The sequence below is a fragment of the Beta vulgaris genome, chromosome 5 (genome assembly GCF_026745355.1).
Source record: "Beta vulgaris subsp. vulgaris cultivar EL10 chromosome 5, EL10.2, whole genome shotgun sequence".
NCBI lineage: Eukaryota > Viridiplantae > Streptophyta > Magnoliopsida > Caryophyllales > Amaranthaceae > Beta > Beta vulgaris.
Genome location: NC_079206.1, coordinates 19,505,720 through 19,529,080, shown reverse-complemented (window position 1 = coordinate 19,529,080; position 23,361 = coordinate 19,505,720). Strand labels below are relative to the sequence as shown.

The following is a 23,361-nucleotide window of genomic DNA, read 5'->3' as shown; positions in this document are numbered from 1 at the left end:
GTGACCTTTGTAGGCCGCGACATGATCATCTGGGTCAGAAGTGCCGTCATATTTGGAGGATGGCATCTTGATTCTCATCATGAGGTGATTTAATATCTCTGGGGTGAAGGGAGAAGGTCTCGGCTTGATAAAGGAGGTAACCCCCGGCCGTATAGTTACTAGCACCGGCGGTGCTATACTCACGGCGGGAGTAACCCTGCATCTCCTCTTCAGAGTGGTATAATTCCTCCGTGTCCAGAATCGCTTCCTCATAGTCAGATCGATCTATCTTTTTCTCCATCTCACGCCCATCTTTACCCAAGGACTGCATCTTTCGAAGCGGGGTACCGTCAGCGTTCCTACTGGCCATAGCCAGTGGTCGCTTATGGGTTCCGCCAGACTATTGGGGAGGAGTGTTTTGTTGAGGGTTGCCTGAGAGCATCTAGATGAATGATGCTACGTTTGCAATTGTTCAAGAGAGAACTGACTTAACTGAGCCAGATTGAACGGTACATTGTTATTTGGAGTTTGTTCTTCATTCCCTGGTGTCCGGTAATGGAACTGTGGGTTTCCCAGTGCTCCCGTAATAGCAGGCTGTGAGGAAGTTTGACCACCTTCGAGCTCAGGCTGACCGTGACTAGTATTGTTTGCATCATCCATGACTGATACCTTGAAAGGGTAGGAGGCCCCCTCCTTCTAGCCCAGTTATTGTTTCGGTATCGAGAACGGTATCGGACTTTAAGGAGCGTCCGATAACGATAGGGTTGTCCGTGAGGGATGATCTCCAAGGAGAACAAACATGAGCTACCCTCGGTGATGTTTCGAGGAAGCCCCCTCCGACGCTCAAGTCAGCTAATGCCCGAGAGGAATTTAGAGAGAGAAAGCTTAGAGAGGCAGATAAGCTATTTTTAGTATTAGAGAATGTACCTGCAGGAATAGTATTATCCTGCTATTTATAGGCATACTATTCATCTGACAAGGTAGGTAATCCTTTGACACGTGTATGGCTGCGGTGATTCTGTCAGAGGGAAGATTCCCTTTATTTTGTCTTCTTCGATGGTTGTGACGGCAGTCCCGGCTCATGAATTGAGGATATGCGTCTTGTTTTTTATGAGTTCGCGTCTTCACTGTTTGCTCCCGGCCTCACTATGTGTCCGTTAGCAAACTTGAGTACTACCCATACAATTATATGTTTTAGAATTGTTTGAAGTAAAAAATATATCATTTATTGATCAGAAGTTTAGAATGGAGGACAAGAATTTCCAGTTTGGCCGTATATGAACCTAACTTTTGCTTGACGTGGTATAAACTCCAAGAATTAATTAATTTTGTGCATTTCGGAGAAGTAATTTCATAAGAAGATCCGAGAATGGAATAATAATTAGTGAAGTTATTAATGTGTGGTTGAAATATGTATGATTGACGAGAGATGGTGACATTGAAAAGGGTAATGAAGAATTAATTTATGAAGTCGGACCACATACAGCTGCTGGCTTGGAACAGTACATGAAAATCCTGCATTTCTTCCCTTTTATTTCCTGTGATCTCTATTTGCATTCTTTGGCCCCAAGACAATTTTCACTATTTGTGTACTCTTTAGAAAGAAACGGTTGACCTGAAAACAAGAGAATTTTGGGCAGGAATATTTCATTCTACAAATATTTTCCGAACGTGATCGCAATTTGTTGCTTTATTGTTTTCCTCCTCTTATTCCAATAATTTTAGGATTTTAAAATTTACAGCTCCAACAAAAATGTACTTAATATGAGATTTTTTTGGTTGTCTCACTGAATCTACCAGCATACTTGCTCAATTTTTTTGAAAGTTGATACATCATGTTTTTACACAGAAGTTTAGACAATGTCACTTTTAAACTTTTTGAAGGGCAATTTTTGACCTATTTAATGTAAAATAAGAAGAAAAAGTAAAAAAAAAGAGTACTTTTTAGTGGAAAAGAGGAAAATAAATATGATACTATTACATTTTAATGGGACAAGTACTTCAAATAAGGAAATTTTCAATAATGTAGCAATCGAAACAACCATTTAATAAAAATGTACCAATTGAAAAAATGACGGAGTAGTACTTCTTATCTTCTTTTTTAATATAGCTCAATATTTTTATAATTTAGATAAAGGTGAGTCACTTACATGCTAAGCTAAAATTATAATTTGTTTTTGTGGGCAAGCTGCTGATTTGAAAGGAAAACCATTTAAAAGAAATTGAAATTTATACAAGTATATTAAAAGGCGTGCATGACAATGTATATACGCCATCTGGCACCTCTGTTACTCCACTAGACTTGTCTAATGTGTAGATAAGTCATTTCAATTAAAAAAGTAAAATTAGCTTGTAACAAGATTTAAACTCGTGACCTCTTGCTATTATACATGACACAATTACTATCTCAACCAACTTTTAATCATGCTTTAAATGTCTACATTATTATATTTGTACCGTTTAAATGTTGAGTTTTCCTTAATATATTTTAATAGGAATGGGAAAAAAATGCATAACAAGTTTGGAAACGCAATACCAACCCGGGGTAACTTCCGAGCCCAAACACTAGTTATATATGGACATGGTGAACTCTAACGAAAAAGGTTATATATTATAATATTTTTATTTGTTAGATTTACAAACAATAACTTTCTATTTTGATGTGATATTTCATTTATTGTAATTGTTATTATGTGCCCATGAGCACACATTATAAATTTATAACTAGTGAGTGTCCCGGGCGATGCTTCGGGTTGTTTCTTTTCTTAAATTTTTGTCTTGTGAGGAAATAATTGAGCACAATATTCTATTATCATTACCATTAATGTGTTAAGTTTCTAACTATTTGTATAGTCTTTTAATGAGATATAATTACAAGACCTTATTATATTTTATTTGAAATATTAATCAATGATGTTATGTTGGATCAATGGTTAAACTCTCATTTTTTGTTTCAAAGGTCATGTGTTCGATACCTTCTAACCACACAACATTATTTTTCTATTTGAGAGGTCGTTTGACATGAAAATAGATCATATGCATTAGAGTCTTAGAAGAGAGTGCCACATAGCACATAGACGTTCTTATGAATGCCTTTTATTATATTAGTATAGATATTTTTTTAAATAAAGCACAAGTTTAAACTACTCGTAATCCAATAATCTTTTACGGAGTTCATATATATCACCTTTAAAAATAAGTTAAAATTTAGGTCTAATAAATTTGAATGAATTCGGGTAAATTCAGCTACGTTCAGATATTTAGAAAATATTTTGACTAATCACCTTGGATCATGAATCATTTGTCATTTTTACAACAATAATTCCACTAGTTGACAATATTGTCACTCCATATGATTACCAAAATTTCTATTATAAGTCAGGGTATGGTAATACTAGCACCTTTATGAACAATATGCTCAAAAATTATTAATTAGATGAAAATGAGGCTCATTCTTATTATAGGTGGTAAAAATCAATTGAACCGATCAACTTATCTCGAACTCAACCCAATAATAATAGGTTAGGGAAAAAAATTTCAACCCATTTAATTATTTTAAATTGATCAATCCAACCCAATAAATATAATTAAATGGGTTAGGTTAGTTTGAAATTTTCAACCTGAAATTCAACCCATCTAACCCGTTTACTTAGATTAGTTAGGTTAAGGTTGAGTTGACCCACAAATCCATTTATTTTTCCATCCAAAATGCCATTATTCCAAGTCAAATGAAAAATTTGGTATTGTATCTAGATTTGTCTTCTTGTTATTTATGTAATCTATTGGAAATGACTTGTTGCTCATACTTGATTCACGAACATGGGAAAGAGGGTGATGTGCAGCAGCTCGGGCGGGCGGTGCGCGGGCACACTCACTCAGCTCTTGGCAGAAGAGAGCAGGGCCGTCTCATAAAATTAGGGGCCCTGTGCTAAATTAAATTATAAAAATTAATTTTTTTTTGGTGAATATGAAGAGATGGGAGGGTCATTAATGGTTTTTTTTGGAGAATAGGAGGAGAAGAAACACCAAACAAAAAAAAATTAAAATTGCATCCAACATTACACTCTATAAGATTGAAAATGGAGAGTTTGTAATTAGAATTAGGTTTTTTTCCCCTTTAAGAGAGGACAACTAATAGAATTGGGCCCCTTATACTTTGGAGGCCCTGTGCAGTTGCTCACCCTGCACATGGCCTTAGCCGCCTATGGAAGAGAGGCATGAAGTTTGGGAACTTCATGCCCAGGGTGGGCAGTAACTGGGCCCGGACGGATAGTGTATCTCAGGCGGGCGGTGCTCGGGCACTCTCGCTTAGCTAATGGTAAAAGGGAGGCAAGGAAGTTTTCCTTCCCCGGGAGGCAACATTTGTGCCCGGGCGGGTGGGCGGGCCCCTGTTCACTACATGTGTTTTAAGCGGGGTTGAGGCTAATTTCAGTAAGATTGGTTTGTAACCTAAGCACATTTATAAGCCTCTTTTCAGATTGTGTGAATATTCAAAAATAGAGAAAAAGCTAGAGAGTTTGAATTTTTTCTCCTTTAAACACTCTTGTGCTTGGTGAGAGAAAATTAGTGAGAGATTTGTTTAATCCTCTTGTAAACACTAATTCTTCTTCAATAATATTTATTCTCTTTATTTGAGTAGGTTTTATAGCATTCAAGTAATTGCTAGAAGGATCATCCGACCTTCCAAACCTTGTGTCTTCTTGTGTTCAAATTTTCTCATTTGTGTGCTTAACTTCTTCATAGTTATTCTTCATTATCTACTAATTAATCTAACATATTGGTAACAGAGCTATGTTAATCTTTAATTTGGTGGAGTTAGGCTTGTTCTTAGTAGATTGAAGTTTAAGGTATTGAAGTTGTTTCTAGCTGGGTTACTAGAAGATTGAAAGTAAGTTCAAGTATGAGGGATTGAAATCATTAAAATCTAGGATTAACCGTCAAGTTATGTTAGAGGAAGAATTAAGTATAATTGTAGAATATAAGTTTGAACTTCAAAAGTTATAAGCTTTCACCTAAATTACATAAATGGGTTCGAGGATGATTTACATTATGAGCTTTGGGTATATATGATATGAACTTTGAAATTTATAGATAAAAGCAATGTACGATTTGGGATTATTGTGTTTTAACATTATAGCCATTTTCAAAAAGGATAATGTTCTATTGGGATATGACAAGAATATTATACTAGTATGATCGATATAAGTATCAAGATTTGCTCGTTTATAAGTTGTATAGGTTGTTTAATAAGATTAAAGGAAAGATATTTATCGATACAAAACTTTTGTAGCAAAAGTATAAAATATATAAGACTTACATCCCAATTTGGGACATGGACCGGTAAGCTATATATTACACTATAATTATAGTAAAGTCAAAGATTGGACCATATTACTGTCAAAGTAGTATTTAAGTAATTTTTGTCAAATGAATTTTATAAACGATTGATTTATATTAAGTTATTTCAAAATCGAATATACTGTTTTTATCAACAGATGGAGTTTGTGTATGAAATACTCGTATGCGATTATTTTATGACATTTTGGTACATTTGATTCGAGAAGTATGAATTGGATTTTTGAAAATACTGATTGATGAATTATGTTTTGTGGGGGGAAGAGGCTATTGGAGTTGTGATAAACAACATTCTGGGGACATGTCTTGAAAATTCTTGCAATTTGTACACATCGGAGAGGAAAACGTCCCTTGTAAAAGCTTGGACACTTCGCATGGGTGACAACTCTATTCGTGTTCTCTTCCCCAATATAATATGATTTCTAAAAAAAATAGAATATATATTTGAATATGTAAATGGTTTCATGGAAAGTTGTTTAAAGCTTGATTTTCGAAGTAATGTTTTACTCTCCCAAGTCTACGAAGATCATGTGCCAAATATGAGAATGATTTACTAATAAACTCAATTAGCAATATATAAAAGGAGTGACTATGCTGCATATATTTGGGGTAAATGTTATTATAAATAAAATAAGCGGGAGATATTATGATATCTTAGAGTTTGTCAGAATTAGAGTAGTATCAGAGTTGATTATGGGAGATCAATCGTATTAGATTCTATAGAATTTTAATAATTTCTCCAATTGAAAGTATTTACTACTTATTTTGTTTGATATTCATATATTATTTCAAACAAGTAATATAATAAATTGTGTGCAAGTATTGGTTATATTCTCTCATTACACATTATCTATATCTTGATTTCATATGTCTCGCAAGATAAGCTTAACTACGAAAATACTTTTCAAGCCACCGAAGTGATATTATGGTTGGACAGTGTGTACTCGATTTTACTGATTTGTTTTCGGAACCTGTCCTGGTGGGGACCGAGTTTATTGTTAGTAATTTTGCAATCAAGTGCGCTTTTAAGGGGATTGATGATAGTAAGTTATGATATGAGAGATATCTAGTTCAACCCAAGATGGAGATTACACGCTTTTAAGAAATATTCTTATGATGTATGATTGTACCTATATGGAGATTCTATTGGTTTAGTTTTGAAGTTCTATATACTATTGTGGGTTGATGTATTGTGGACCATAAAGATCTAGAAACGTATTTTGAATTATGTTCAGCTGCATGTGATTGTGTAATTGAGGTTAATTAATGATAACAGAGCTTCGTGAATGCTGAGCATGATTAGATATTAGTTCGAAAGTACGGGCTATTACAAGGGAGACAGAAAGTTTGGAAACCTCTTACCCCGAGTGGGCAGCAGTTGCTCCCCGAAGGGCGGGTAGCTGGCTCGGGCAAGCCCCTGTTTGCCAAAACGTATTCTATGTGGGATTGAGTTTAATCTCAACCAGTGGATTGGTTTGTAACCTTGCATATTTATAGGCCTCTTTTCATGTTTTATGGGCATCCAAAGATAGAGAGAAAGCTAGAGGGTTTGAAGTTCATATTCTTTAAACACTCTTGTGATTGGTGAGAGAAAATTAGTGAGAGATTTATTTAATCCTCTTGTAAACACTAATTCTTATTCAATAATATTTATTCTCCTTGTTTGGGTGGGTTTATTGTCTTCAAGTAATTGCTTGAATGATTTTCCCACTCCCAAACCTTGTGTCATCTTGTGTTCAAGTTTTGTCATTTGTGTGCTTAACTTTCTCATAGTTGTTCTTCATTATCTACTAATTACTCTAAAAAAATTTTTAATTTGAAGTTTATGAATTTGAGCTAAGTAATTATTAATCAGATTGTCGTTATCGAAAATTGAGAAATTATATTCCTGGGTCAAGTTTAAGTTGACCCATTTATTATCTGGTTGGTTTAGATTGAGAATTCTAATACATTCAACTAAACAAGTTTAGTTGGATTGAGGATATTAACCCGTTTAAGTAAACGAGTCAACCAAAACCCAAACGAAAACCAGGTCGACACATTACCACCCTAATTCTTATATCAATTGATATGAGAGGACTTTTGGTTTGTAAATTGGCATAGGATTGAAATTAGGCAAACCACGATGGTATGAGAGTTGGAATTCCTAATACGATATGTTTTTTTTTTTTGGTAAGTAACACGATATGTTATGTTCAGTTATTGAATGATTATAAAACCTAGTGCTTGGTTTGAGTCTTTTGGAATCAGGAATACAATCCAATCAAAATTATTTTGTTTTCTCTTATATTATCTTTGAACAAATCACATGCGTTACCATAATGTTATTTTATAGCTTTTTTTCCTTATACTCCCTCCGTCCCAAAATATAGTTCCCATTTCCATTTTGGGTGTCCCAAAATATAGTTCCCATTTCCATATTTAGTTCCACATTTTTCCGTAATTTGTCTAGAAAAACCGTGTCCCATCATTTATTTGCTTCTTGAATTTTGTTTTTTCCTTAGTTTATTCAACCAAAATGTTACAATTAATGCTCTTTCACCAATTATCTCCATTCTCTCTCCTAAAATAATCTTTTCCCATACAACTTTTATTTAAATAAACAAAAAAAATTTACTATCCCAACTTGCATAAATTACCGTGAAAAAAGGGAAATGGGAACTATATTTTGGGATGGAGGGAGTACTTCTTTTAAAAGACAAAAAACAGAATGATGGAGTACTTGAACACTTTTACGACATGTGATACCATATATATATACTAGTTGCATATGCACGCGATGCGTGCTTGGACAATCTTATGTAGTTATATATAAATAGACATGTTTTTTTATCTAAAATTATTTAGATAGTGATGTAAATTATTGAGGTTCTTCCGTAGATCATGTTTTTATCTTTTTAAATTAAAGGTGAATGATTTTAATTGTTCAATACCGTCACTGTAAAATTTGATCGATAATTTAATAATTTTCTTTTCAGTGACTTTAGTATAGTTCTTTAACAATTATAAATGTTAATAAACCATATTGTTTGAACTTCGTAAATATAAAATATTATGTTATCACGATATATTGCTAACTTTTTTTTGGTGGAAAATTCTAATTGATTTCGGAATTGATTGTGTTAATCTAGTTTTTCAAATTATTAATGGTATTGCATATTCCATTTTTGACCTACTCATATGGCAAGTTTCATTGATTCCCATTTTTCAACTTTTCATAAAAATAAAAATATTGTTTTAAATTATTAGAGGGTATTTTAGTCACTTCAAAAGAGGACACCACACCTCCTCCCTTGACTTATATAATAGAGATATATATAAGTGAGTTCATATGAGAATACATACTTATATGAGAAATGAGAATGAATTTTACGCGATATAACTCTTATAAATAAGTGATGTAACTCTAATGAAAAAGTTATGTAACTCCAAATAAAGAATATTAGAAAAAAAATTCAAAAAAAAAAAAATTTTTTTTTGAGCTCAAAATTTTTTAGGGGGTATAACTCTAATGAACAAGTGTTGTAACTCTAATCCAATCGTGTGGTTGAGATTCATTCTCATTTCTCATGTGATCTTGCCCCTAAAATATTTTGAGCCCAATATTTTATTTTTGGAGTTACATCACTTTTTCATTAGAGTTACATCACTTATTCATAAAAGTTATAGCGCGTAAAATTCATTCTCATTTCTCATTTAAGTATGCATTCTCATATAAACTCACTTATATATATATATATATATATATATATATATATATATATATATGTAAGTATGCATTCTCATTTAAACTCACTTCTATATAAATTTTTATTTTATTTTTTTCTCTAATATTCCTTTTGTAGAGTTACATCACTTTTTCATTAGAATTACATCACTTATTCATAAGAGTTATAACGCGTAAAATTCATTCTCATTTCTCATATAATAAGTATGCATTATCATATATATATATATATATATATATATATTATATATATATATTATATATATATATATATGACACTTTTGCGCGCCTTAGGTTGTTCAGGGTCGAGTCATGGACCGCTTTACTAGCTACCCACAAATGTTGTTATCCACATATTCTGGTACTCGCATAGTAGAGTATACACATATATGGAACCCGAATAGTTAGGCAATCGGCTATGAACACTCCTAAACAACAAACTCCATTAATTGATTGCATTCCTTAAATAAAAAAGCAAGAAAAAGAATGACATTAACCATCTGAACAACTAAACTGTAATACATACTATAGATTAACGTCAGGGTATCGATCGGGTCAAGAACTAGTTGTTCTATAAATCTTCCGGATAATAGTAATGGTAGGAAAAAACGACTATTTGTCAAAATAATAGCAAGAAAGTTTTATTGCTGTAAATCGAATCACAACATTAATAATAGTAATTACCCAAAAAAAAAAAAATCAATAATAATGATAACTATATTAAATGGGCGTAAATGTAAAGTCCTTTTTTAGTTTCAGAAATCAGAAATTAATTAATGAAAAATTACAGTTTTCTTGATATGGTGAAACAATAGTCTGTTAGAGCTAATATTGGGGAAAGTAAAATAAAGAAGTTGCCTTCTGTCCGGTGCTAAATTGGCACTTTGGATATTATACAAAGCATATATACTTCTACACCTGCATTTTTCTTTTGTACTCTCACATACTTTAATTCTTAAAACATACCCTTCTTTGTGGACCAAAACGAGTATCCTAAGCTCCAACTTTTTATTTGCTCTTTTTCATATATGGTTAACTATTTTTTGGGGTTGGGGGGTGGGTGTGGGGATACAACTCTTAATTACTTTGTAGCTCTAGCAGGAAAGCAAAAACCTTTAGTTTGATTATAAAGTTTACCATATTTATGTTATTCTTTTTGTAAGGAATTTATATAATTCTTGAGAGATTGACTAAGAGTAATTACTTGTCCTTAAAGGTTGATTTCTCAAATTGGTACGATACGTGTCCTCTTTTTTCCTTACATTTTCTTAAAAGCAATTTTAATGATTTTCAATTTGTATTTGTGAGTTAATGGATACACCAGAAGTTCATGTTGAAAAATATGATCTTATTCAAATTACCATTTCTTGACTTACATGTTTCGATGTGATATTAAAACAGGAAAACCATGTGTCGAATATTCTGCTGCACAAATTGAAGACGTGGGTTGTTCAGCAGAATTCAAAGGACAACCATTTTAGCAACTTTGATTTGTGTGTTCTATTTACATGATATTATTTATCCGAAATTATTTAAATTTACTTGAACTTATTAGATCTATATGACATTAGTTACTAAACGTGTAGGTTGATCGTAGCTTATATGAACTTTTCGCAGTTGTGGAACTTGGCCAACCTTTTATAATTTGTAAATGAAACTTATCTGAAATTATCTAAATTAATTACAAATTATCATTTGTAAATTGAACTTGGGTAGCTTTATTGGTCAGAAATAACTTAGCATAATGATTTGAGCTTATTGGATCTGAGCTTGTCTTGTCTAATTTTGTTAGCATGAACCTAATTTTTATGAATTTCTTCTTAATTAAGTCAATCTATTTTTTATTTATTATTCTAAAATAAGTGAAATTTCGATGAGAGGAGAGCCTAATATGTGAAGCTTTTTTAGGTAATTAAGTAATGTCAATATAAATTAAGAGACATTAGGAAATAATTCGAGAGCGGAAGTGCAAAGCACTTAAAATGGCAATTGCATGTAGGAGAAGAAGGATTGTAATGAATTTTACGCGATATAATTTTTATGAAAAAGTGATGTTACTTTAATGAAAAATCTTTTTCGAATATTTTATTGGAGTTACATCACTTATTCATAAGAGTTATAACACGTAAAATTTATTCTCATTTCTCATATAAGTATGTATTTTCATATGAACCCATATATATATATATATATATATATATATATATATATATATATATATATATATATATATATATATATATATATATATATTACTCCCTCCGTTTCCTAAAGATCTTCCCTCTTTCCGTTTAAGGGTGTTTCCAAAAGATCTTCCCTCTTTTGCTTTATTCCTTATTTGGCAAAACAAATTTCCCTATCTACCCTCTCATGTCACTATCATATGGTCCACCATTACATTATTAATTCAATTTTACTCCCTTTCTCTCTCCTACTTTATCCCCTTTTATTTGTTTATTTATCTTAACCCCTTTCTCTCTCCTACTTTACTCACACCATGCCCCACACAACTTGATTTTCCTTGGTATCTGTAGGAACAGTAAGTGGGAAGATCTTTAGGAAACGGAGGGAGTAGTAAACAAAGCCTGATAAATATGTTTATAGAGCATATACGAGTATATAATATAATATGTCTCACAAACTCATTTTTTTTAACCTTGCTTTTGAAACAGACGTGAAAAAGCAAACGGTGCAACTATTTTGAAACAGATGAAGTATTTGTATAGATGACTTTCAATCTTTGTAGGAAATTACCTCATCTCTAGTCAGAAACTCTTTTCTACTTTCAATTCATGAAATATAACTTTTATCTGGAAAAAAAGTCAACCAAAATCAGTAAAGTAAAAAAAATTTGTAGTTGTTTATTTATTTTAATAACAAAAGGACTTTCAAATGTATGAAAGGTGCTTAGATTTACTTTCAAAAAGGAAAACAAAAATAGAAAAGAAAGGGTGCTTAAATTTCCAGGAATGGCTTGCAGTAATAAGAGTAATACAGTGTTTGGCATTAATGCACTTTAATTAGATGCAATGAAAAGTCAGCTTATTGTTACTTTTAAGTTTGATTAACATGTTTTAGCTTGAAGTTAGTAGTTGTCCATTTTTCAACTGCCAGTTAAATTACTTGCGACAAAAGAGTCTGATTAAATCTTAGATTGCCATTAATACTTGGGGTTGTTGCCCTAGCTTGCACTCAATTAAGGGAACGAGAATATTGGTAATGTCCGGATACTAATTTAAAGCATACCACTGATTCCTAATAGTAAGTTCATGTTAGTAGACTTCACCGTGACTCAAGCCTTAGATTCTTTATTTTTTTTAAAAGAAAATTGGGACTCTAATATTTTTTATGTTGTCACTCTAAGGAGAGGTGTAAATGATGCAAGTCGAGTTCAAGTTTGATCTAGCTTGATTCGTCTCGTTAGTATTTTGAGTAGAGCTCACTCTAATCGAGTTTCGACCATTTGACCAAGTCGAGTAGATTTCGAGTAGTTTGCAAGTGGCTCATGTTAAAAGCAACCATAAAATAGAAAAATGTTGAATTTAGGTACTTTGTTGTTGATAATTGTTTGTTCTAGCTTCTCACAAGTTTTCGAGTCGAGTAACAAGTTGCTTAACTCAACTCGTCAACATCTCGAATCGAACTTGAGTTTCATTTGAGCTCACTCAAGTCGAGTTCTGAACGAGATTTGACCCAGTCGATCTCCAATAGCTCGCGACTTATCTAATCTCTATTACACTCCTAACTCTAGATGAGAAGTGTTGTAATTCTAAGTGAAAAATGTTGTGACTTTTAACTTTGAAGTTATTCTGACTTCTCAAGTAAGATCCGCTCATCACTATATGACGCGCTCTCTCTCTCTTAGTTTGTCTGTCCATTTACAACTTCTATTTGCATAGCTATTGACCTATTGTTAGAGAATCTCCATGGATGCAAGCTAGCTACTTAGGTTATGTTCTCCTTGCTTGAAAAAGGACTTCTAAGTTGAATTTCAAGTGTGAATTTTTTTCAGACCTAGAAGTTGTATGATTTAACTTGATTTTGTTTAATCTGAGTTTCGTGTAAAAGTTAGGCTCTTGATAGTGTGACCATACTAGTTCTCTTCATATATTTAACGTTGGAGAATATCCATATATAGACGCAAGCATATATATGGTCTGATTTGGTATGGATATTCTTAGTCTTCTTTTTGTCTAGTATGATCTTAATATATTGGCTAGGTCTTATATAATTTGATTTTAAGAAGAGTATATAATAAATTTCTAAAAGAGATTGAAAATTATTGAGGTATGATAATGAACATACATCTATAATTTGAAATTGAAATATGTCTACTGTATGTCATTGTTCTCGGGCTTCTCTATACATTAGAAAGAGAAAATTTAAAAATGCTTTTCCCAGCTATAATCTTTTGTTGACTAAATACACCCTTGTTATCTAGAAGTTAGAGTCCCCTCAAAAAAAAAAAAAAAATCTTGAAGTTAGAGAAAATACAATCAATGTAGAAAATGACACAGAACTAGGATGCACAAGTCAAAGCTATTGCAGTTAAGACTGTTCGTGGGTTGTGTACGATTTGGGATGTAACTCGAACTAAACTTTAAATGTACAGTTTGATATTTTTCCAATGCATATTGCACCACACTTTTGCCCAAATCAACCTAAATGAGACCATGCAGAATGATTATTTGGTGCGGTATGATATGCAGTTTAACCTTATTTTCCTCCATGATATGAATTTTGTAATTTAAGAATTTTTAAAAAATAAAATTGGTACAAAGTTGTTGATAACCCAATACATAGTTTATAAAACTAGATAATAAACACAGAGTCCAAACAAAATAAAAAATTTAACAATTCACATGCTCTCATTGACAGACCGCAAGCAAAGCTAGAAAACAACTAACAAATACTATTAATGAGTGATGAGTGATAACATCCTTAACTTCGATCCTAACCTAATACTCATCATATGTCATATTAATTCCAACTTGTAGTCTTGTACTCTTGTATAGTTTTATTATCTCGTATACTTGTTAGTTTATCGAATATATTTTTTTTTCAAAATATTAAAATAAATAAACTTTATTTATTTAAATCATTATAGTCTTATTAATTATCTCATATATAGCTCGGTTTCGGCTTAAGCTTATAAAAAATCAAACCCGATCCAAACAACGATTTGCTTAAAATGACAAACCAAACCACAATTTTGAAATCACAAATTAACCCAAATCGTGATAAAACGATTTGAATTGCGGTCCAAACTTCACTTTGAACAACCCTAATTGTAATGCCCTTACATAGCCTCAGCATACTACATATATAGCCTTGAAGACTCAATTAATAATATTATTTATAGGATATGTATAGTACTAGATTGATCTAGCCCTACTAATCATAAAATCGTTTCAAAATAATTTCATTTTATTAATGTTGATTTTTCTAACATATTTATAAAAACTTAATTCAAGTGATTCATCCTAAAATATGATGAGAAAGTTTTGAACAATGATGAATTACTTTAGAATGATAAAATACCTATATTTCCAATTGGCCATAATTGCCATGAAATTAACTCCAACGCACCCCAATATTGATGATAATTACTACATACATAATTAAGACTAGAGTTAATTACTGATGAAGCAAAAATATTATCACAAAGTTAATTGAGCATATAAAGAGAGAATAAAATTCTCACTTTTTCTTTTGATGTACTAAACCATATATTATGTTCTTTATGTTTAGTACCTTTGTCATATTCACTTTTCATACTTTCCCTTTGTTGAGAAAGTGTAGAGCATGTGACATTGCTAAGGAATGAACATAAAGCCCTAAAAAAACCAAAAAAAAAAATATATAATTCAATAACTCTTCTTTGTCAATATGAAAATTTCTTTCATTTTTCTCAATCAAAATGTAAAAAGGGATCCATTACAATTACCAAGGATCACTTCATACCTTTTAAGATAAGTAGTAGTAATAGTTAAAAGTGTCTCTCTCTCTCTTCTTTCTCTCTCTAATTCTCACGTAATCCAAAACATACAAAATCAATTAGCATAATCATATTTACGTAGGGAATATAATATATTAGATTTGGATCTTAGGACATGCTTTCTTTCTATTTTTTTTCTTCTTTGAAGCTCCCCAAATTACATACTATTATATTATATCCTTTCCCTTCCTTTCCTTCAATTCCTTCTCCTTTTGTTGCTTTCTGTCTTTTTTGTCTCCTTTTTTCTCTCTCTCCTTTATTTTTTGCCCTTTCCCTTTTCTCCCTTTCTTTTTCTGGCTCTGAATTTTCAACCAGAGGGTACCTGATTCTCATTCATCCAGTTAAAATCCGGTAGACTATAATCATTTCTAAATGAGTAGCAGTAAATATTTTTTTTACTCTTACTCTTACCATCATCATGCTCATCATCATCATCATCATCATCTTCATCTTCATCTTCATCTTCATCATCTCCATCATCATCATTATCTTCTTCTCTTCTTCCAAAAAAAAAAAAGCTAAATTGAACTAATTAAGTTATTGTGGCCTCCCCAAGGTAAACTCCAGATTTGGCTTTGCTGGGCTTGTTTGATGATCACCTGATAAATTTGATGAGCTCACTTCCGATAATCTCTCATAGCTTAGGCACTTTGGATCTAGTTCCTTCTGCAACCAAAATACATGTATGTAAGTAAATAATTATACAAAATACTTAGGTAAATGGTAAACATTTAAGAACAATGAATGACGCGTAACTTAATCATAAACTATCTTTATTTACTTACGTTACGTGCCATTTTCAATATTTCTATACATATTGGATCTTGACGATTTAGGGCTATGCATTAAGATGTAATAACATCGAACAAGTTCTTCAAAAGTAGTAAAATATTCCTTCAAACAAAAAAAAAATAGTAGTAAAACTATTTTAGTTTTTCATTTTATATTAGTTGTATTGTAGGAACTATGTTAAGTACATGAATTCTGTATTTGAGCTTTAGAACTTCTGCAAACAAAATATAATACATGTAGCAACTATGTACTCAAAATGTTTACAAGATGTCCGTCCATAAGAGTCACATTACTAAATATTCTATGGAACGTTTTGGAACTAAAGATGATATTAATTAGATTCTATGATCTAAAGGTAATAAATACTCCTTGTAGCCTTATTTGCAAAGGCAATTTGACAAGAAACTTAAATTTAGATACCACATTGATTACACTTTCACCAGTTCAGAAAAGGTTAAGTAATATCGTTGACAATAGAATATAACTTTTGAATACAAAGTATACTTACATATAATCCTACACTGATCTTTTTCATGAAAAAATTGAGTATAAATTACGTTTGTATATTTTATATATACTCTAAATTCTGAGCAATATATTTATTGGACTCTTGGGATAAGAGCTTCAACATTGTTGTGTTGTTGAGTATAAATAGTTGTGGCGATTTATCCCTTTTCTTTCCACTCAAATCCATGATACTTCCTCTGTTTCGTTTTAAATACAACAAATGGGTATTATTTGTGAGATACAAAATATTCATTTGTTAGATTTAAAACGAAACGGAGGATATATAACTTTAGGTATTAGAGTGCATAAAATAGTTGACCTTCAAAACTTTGTATCAATAGTTTCTACGCACCGGAAAAAGAAATTTTAGTTATCCATTTTAGGAAATAATCACAAGGGCAAGCTCCAAATTTAACACCTCACTCAAGTCAAGATATCATTTTGTGTATAAAGATACATATCTTGTTGAATAAGCTTCTATAGTTTACACTAACATAACTTGGATGTTAGATTGAGTATTTGATATATGTAAAGGTATATTAAGACGTCATATTCTATTGTTTAGAGTTTAGACCCAATTAATTGCAAGGGAAATAAACTATGTTATTCAATTCACATAAAAAGAAGTAAAAGAAGGAATTTACAGAAAGAAGATTGAGGATGTCGATGATGAGTTCACAAGTTCAGTACCATATAAGATGTGGTTGGAGACTTAGCTTGGGGATGAGAATCCAAGGACATTGGACTCAGAGAATAAAAGAATAGATGTTAAGAAAAGGAAAAAGAAATTAAAGAAAGAAAGAAAGATGTTTTACATGTAGAAAGCCTGCTACAATTTTAGTGTCTCATGTGCACTACCTTAGCTATAAAGCTTTACTTCAAAGTCGATAATTTTTCAAATAATATATTATTATTCTCCTACAAAATCTTCCTCGTTAGTTGCTAGACAGCTTTATATTATGCCATACAATTTGCCTACATCATCCAAAAATGTTATACTATCACCATAATTTCATAGTTTTGTTATGAAATATTGAAAAATTATGTTGATCATAGATTACTTATTTATACAGCATATAAACTCTTTTATGTTTTTCGAGTCCATGATCTTGCCATTGTAGTCGTAAAGATATTGATAAAGTATTAAACTATTCCTGAAACTATAATAATGAAATAATTTGAACGGAAATATGAGCTAATCTTATTGAAAAAGAGTGTAAGAAAACACAATTATTGTAATTTTCTATGAATAATCACTAATTTAGAATTCTTTTTGTTGTCCAAAGTTAAGACCTTTAGCTTTTTACACTAAACATTATTTTGGAAGGAAAGTAATTAATTCATTATAATACCCCTTTGACCAAATATATAGAACTTTTGTCATATCTCTTTTTCTTTGCTTTTATTTTCCTTTCTTTCTCTTTGATGCTCTTTTAATTTTGGGCTTTTGCACAGAGCTTTTTCTTGGTCACGAGAAGCCATGTTTCCCTTGGGAAGTAAAATGACAAAATTGTCCCCTAAGAGGAGCAAATGACACTGGACACTCCCTTGTACAGCTTTGAAAGGCTTTTGTCCTTTTTGTAAAATTCTCTTTTTATTTCTACTTTGTAGCAGTGACTTTTATGAGATAAATAAGAAAGAAAGATAGATAGGGAGAGGGGGAAAATGTAAATATATAACACCCTTTTTTTTTCCTTTTACTTTTGCTTTCTTTTTATGGTTAACTTCCTTTTCTTTTCATGCACATTCTCTCAATATTCCTCACAGGAATAATATGTTTAGTATAGTATGTTATGTTTGATAGTGGGAACTAACTTTCAAACTCACTGTGGGTATTGAAAGAAAGTCAAAAATCTTAATTTTTGTTTATGTTTTATTTTTATATCTCATTCGGAATTTAGTTATCACACAGTTCAAGTTACATTATTAACCTGACTAATAATTCTGGACAGTGGAAGTATATTATTTAATACTTCATCCATTTCAAAATAGTTACACTGTTTGCTTTTTCACGTTTGTCAAGACCTTTTTTTGAATGTTAATATATCTAATTGCTATTAAGTAAAAATTATAAAAAGTTGATATTAAAAATCTTCGTATTGAGACGAATTTAACAATACCCCACCTAATTGTGTTTTTTCTTATATAATGGTGAGGAAATGTTTGTCAAAGTTGGTTTATGAATAGTGACCAAACTCCAAATGGTGCAACTATTTCGAAACGGAAGAAGTACGATATAAAACATTGAAGTACCTCAAGAGAAGATTGGCATTGCATGTTGTTTCCTCCAGAATCCTTTGGCTTGCTATGCAACCAAGCTTCCCTGCTACAAAAGTTTCAAACCCAGAAGAGAAAAAGGAATATTTCCATCAGTGGAAACTGAGAGATGAAAAAAGCCCAAAAAAACCCATTCTTTCACACAAATAGTTTTTGTAGAAAACACTTAGTTATGAAGATAGTCCATGGTTAAGCTTAAAATGGAGAAAAGGATCGAACAAATTACTAATGTTTGATGATCAGAATGAAATAACTGTTAGTATTAGAAGTTCCTTTATATATTCCTTGGAAATTATATACTTCATGGAATATTTTCAGTTCTTTTTGTTCTCACATTAATAGTTGTTCATTTCAATTTTTCCCCCTAATGCGGGCTCCATGTAGAGTAAAAAATTTATAATAAAAAAGAACCTTATATTTGAGCCCACAAAATCACAAGGAAAGAGATATCTTCCAATATTCTTATGTTGTACATATATACATGTTGGAAGAGTCATTTGTCAAGTTTAGATTCTTTTGTTATTAATTATATGATGCTTAAATTTTCTTTTTTAACTGCCATTTGAAAACACTGAAGTTCACAATCTGAGTGTTTATAGGTACTTAGTCAATCAAGGAAACCGATATATAAAAGTACACTATATTCTTAATCATACTATTATATTTCCTAGTTTATCCTCTCTAGAACTCTTCTTGCATGTATTTGTATGCAAGTCTGCATGAAAATTGAGCAATCTAGGGAAAAAGGGAAGGGGGGAGACTAAAAGTCATGTAGATCATGCAAGAGATTAGAAGGAAACACATAATTTCCAAATCAAACTTTTTCTTTCCTCTTTTCATAAAGGTTTTTGCAACGAAGTAATACAAACTCATACTACCTCTGTTTTTGTTTAGTTGCAACAACTCCTATTTTTAGGTGTTTTTTATTAGTTGAAACATTTTCCTTTTTAGGAAAGCTTTTGGGATAATTTGACTATATTACCCTTACTTCACCTACTCTCCCCGTTTAATTACACTACTAATAGCACGGGCAAGTGGGTCAATTATAATCTCTTTTCTCCTTTCTTAAATTTTATGCAAAAAGGTAAATGTTGCAACTAAATAAAAACAGAGGTAGTATTTGATTACACCTTTTTCCTCTATAAATTCTAGGCAACAGTGCATCTGTGTATATATTCAATCTTCCAGGACGGCCCCTTAAGCAAGAGTCATCATATTGGTGTATGTTGTATGAATTTTTCCTAGTACAATCTTTATCTTGATACTGGATGTTCTTCACTGAACTTTTACCATGATGAACTATCCACATACATACACACATCAAAAGATATACAGTATTGACCAACTATATATCCTACTCATAGTGTCCTTAATATAATAGTACAAGCTCAATCTTTTTAATAGTATTGTACTATTAAGCAATCATTTAACTTATTATACAGTATAATTCTTCGTTTAGCAAGACTTTAGACTTTGAAGGCATATATGAAAATGTAATAATATATACTTGTAACATGAAAATAAAGAAGATTAGAGATAGTTAACCTTGAAGAATTGCTCCAAAGTCCATGAGAAGAATAATCCTTATCTTGGTGCATATTTGGCGATGTTTTTCCAAGAGTTGGACGCTCTGAACTTCTTGTGCTTTGTATATTCCCAAACATGTCATCTGAAGTATCGCCCGAAGACCCATTTTCATATGCTTCCCCTTGCCCTGCACCATATACATAAATTTTCATAAAAGTTAATTCTACATACTTCATATATATTTGTAGACATGTAGTAGTAGTAGTAGTATAATTTATAAATGCTACCCCCTAAAAAAAAAAGTGATTATCATGTAAGTATACCTGAAGAAGCTGCTGCTCTATCTGTTGTCTTCACTGTTCTATACATCTGAAGAAGCCATAACAAAATCCCAAATTAATTAATAAAAAAAAAGAAAAAAAAATGTGAGTTTAATTTCTTTTATCTTAATTTTTGGGAATGAAATAGAGAGACATGAATAGTAATACTCACGTAAGCTGCAAGTACGAGAGGAAAGGGAGGGTGCAGGGATTAGATGTATGGATAAGCGTGTAGGAGATAAATTTAACCATGGTTAAAAAAGAACGGAAAGAGGGGTTAAAAAAAATGAATGAATGAATAATAATAATAATAATAATATTAATAAGAAAGAAACATGATATCATTGAGAAATGATGGTGTTCCTGTACTTGCTCTCTATTATTCCATAAATTTTCTTCGCCCATCTCAAGGAAGAGAGAGAGAGAGAGTAGCATTTTCCCGAGAAAAAAGAAGAAAAAAGGAAAAAAAAAAAAAGAAAACAAAGGAAAAAAACAGATGAAAATTCAGAAGAAACTTTGTCTTGTATTTTAATCAGAGAGTGTTTGCAGTCTTCTCTCCCCCTTTTCTAGCTACTCGTCCTTTGTCTTACTTAACTTACTTACTCACTTACACATACGAATACGATCAATGTTTCTTGTATAAAAGCTACTTCAGGAGTTTTTCAATATCACTACCCCTTTTTTTCAGATCTATATTTTCAAATTTTTAGTTATTAAAATCAAAACATAATAAAAAAATAAATTGAAGAGATTTTTGTGTGGAGTGGAATATTATGTAAGGTCAAAACACTATAGAAATCCAATCCCTAATTCTTAATGTTCCTTTAGAAAAATTAAAACAAAGCAAGGATACAAATTTTTAAGTAGTGATATTTATGATCATATGAAGGTAATAAAAAAGAAATAGAAAATGGGCTCAAATGACAAACTAATCTTTTGTTTGTTTTATTTAAAAAAAAGGAGGAGTGGAGTCAATCTATATATAGATGAGTATATCCTATTGTTATGGATGTGTAACTAAATAATTATTAAATTTAGGTTATATATAGTTACTAATAATGAAAATTATAAGATAAAATTACCTGTAAATGAGACTTGACATGAGCTAAGGTAAGATCTTTGACATCCATGAGCTCAAGTACTGACTTGGGTGTCGCTCCTATATATTATTACCCACAAATAGAACGAAGAAATTAGTATCAAAGAAATTTTTGTTATCCAAAGTTTTTTTTTTTTTTTTTTTAAAAAAAAAGAAAAAGATGGAAATGGCATTAATAGTTACTTTCATGGCCACCCAAGAGCTCAACGGCGTGAACAAAACGAGCATGAAGGGTAGAAGTCCATCGCATCCGTGGGGCCCGCATACTTCGTTTAGCCGGAAAGCGAGACAAAAACCTCGATCTCATCAGTCCTTGATGATGATGATGATGATGATGATGATGAGGGGATGGTGATTGATAAGGAATATGATGATGATGATGATTATGATGATTGGATGCGGGTGAGGGTATATTAGCATTAGGTAGAGCTGCAGCAACAGTGGAAGTATCCAATGGTTGAGGTAACCCAGGAGGAGCAAAAGGAAAAGAAGGAGGAGGGTTTTGATATACTGGGATCCCTCTAATGGGCCTTAAAAACCCCAACTCTGGACTTAGTCCACTACTAGAATTGGGTTGATGTTGTTGGTGTTGGTGTTGATTTTGTTGTTGCAGCAGCTGTTGGTACAGCTGCTGCTGTTGTTGATGGTGGTGATGGTGGTAGTGATGGAGAAAATTAGCGCCCGTGGCGGCTGAAGAAGCGGCCACGGGATGCGAAAGAGAGAGGTCGAAAGCGGAGGAAGTGTCGATTTTAGCGTTTCGGGAATTATCCGAAGCGCGTTTCCAAAAGCCTAAATCCATTTCAGCTGTTGCTGAGGCAACTGTGGAGTTGGGTTTGGGGTTTGGAGGGCTGATTTGAAGAGATAAATCTGGTTGTGCTGGGAATAACTCCATATATGTATAAATTAAATAAAATTATCCCCCTTTTTTTGTTCTACTTCTAACTAAAAGAAATAAAAACTGAAGAAATTAACACACTAAATTTCTAGTTGATTTGGTTGGCCTAGAAAAAAAACAAAATATGAATACTATTACTATATATAGTAGTAGTATGAGTAGTTATTATATCTGCACTTTGTATGTAGTTCTTGTTGTTGTTCTTGAAGAGGGTTTGATCGATTAAAGAAGGAAAATGAAAGGAGGGAAGGAGGGTAGTTGCAGAGATATGAGATTGAGAAGAGAGAGAAAGAGATGGGGGGAGAGAAATGACAAGGTATAAGTGAATGGTTGTTTCTTTTGTGTGAAGTATATGTGAGAAAATGACACTTGAGGAGCTATAGAAAGAGGAAGAAATTTTAAGAGAGAGAGAGAGAGGAACTCCCTTTTTTGGACGTGGGGGTAAGGAAAAAGAGGGGGGAGAGATGGAGATAATAAAGGAAAAGTTAATTCAAGTTTTAATAAAGAGGCTTTTGTCCAATTTTACTACTATCCCCCTTTTCTTTTCTTTTCTTTTCTTTCTTCTTCTTGTCTTTGGGAGGTAGAAGACGTGTGCCTTTGTCCCTCAACATCTATCTAAATTCTAAGTCATACTAACCTTTGCTAACCACTAACATACACTCTCTTACTCTTCGGTTTAAGATTTCCTTTTCCTATATCTGCAAATGTTGCAATTTCATTATTGCAAATTTCTAATGTGATAAGGGTATGATTAGGATTATTAGACTCTATAATTTACAAGTATAGGAGCAAGATCACATGAGAAAACATCATTCATCAGAAAATGAGAAGTACTTAAGAGTCACAACACTTATTCGTTAGAGTTACAACTAAAAGTTTTCACTT

General features: G+C 31.9%; 1 protein-coding gene across 6 annotated transcripts; it reads right to left on the bottom strand.

Moving 5' to 3' along the window:
- Positions 1-14,938: 14,938 nt before the first annotated feature.
- On the bottom strand, positions 14,939-22,941 carry LOC104893027 (probable transcription factor KAN2). 6 transcript variants are annotated; one of them, XM_057395041.1, is made up of 6 exons: positions 21,765-22,941; positions 21,565-21,641; positions 20,487-20,531; positions 20,181-20,355; positions 18,612-18,681; positions 14,939-15,725 (listed from the first exon to the last, which is right to left on the bottom strand). In XM_057395041.1, exons 1-6 carry the CDS (start codon positions 22,471-22,473, stop codon positions 15,716-15,718), a joined length of 1,086 nt encoding a protein of 361 aa, XP_057251024.1. In that variant the 5' UTR covers positions 22,474-22,941; the 3' UTR covers positions 14,939-15,715. The 6 variants fall into 6 exon arrangements, with proteins under 6 accessions (XP_057251024.1, XP_010677369.1, XP_057251023.1 ...); XM_010679067.4 differs by having other exon boundaries at positions 20,181-20,349; positions 20,486-20,531; positions 21,765-22,940; XM_057395040.1 differs by having other exon boundaries at positions 18,612-18,684; positions 21,765-22,940.
- Positions 22,942-23,361: the final 420 nt, after the last annotated feature.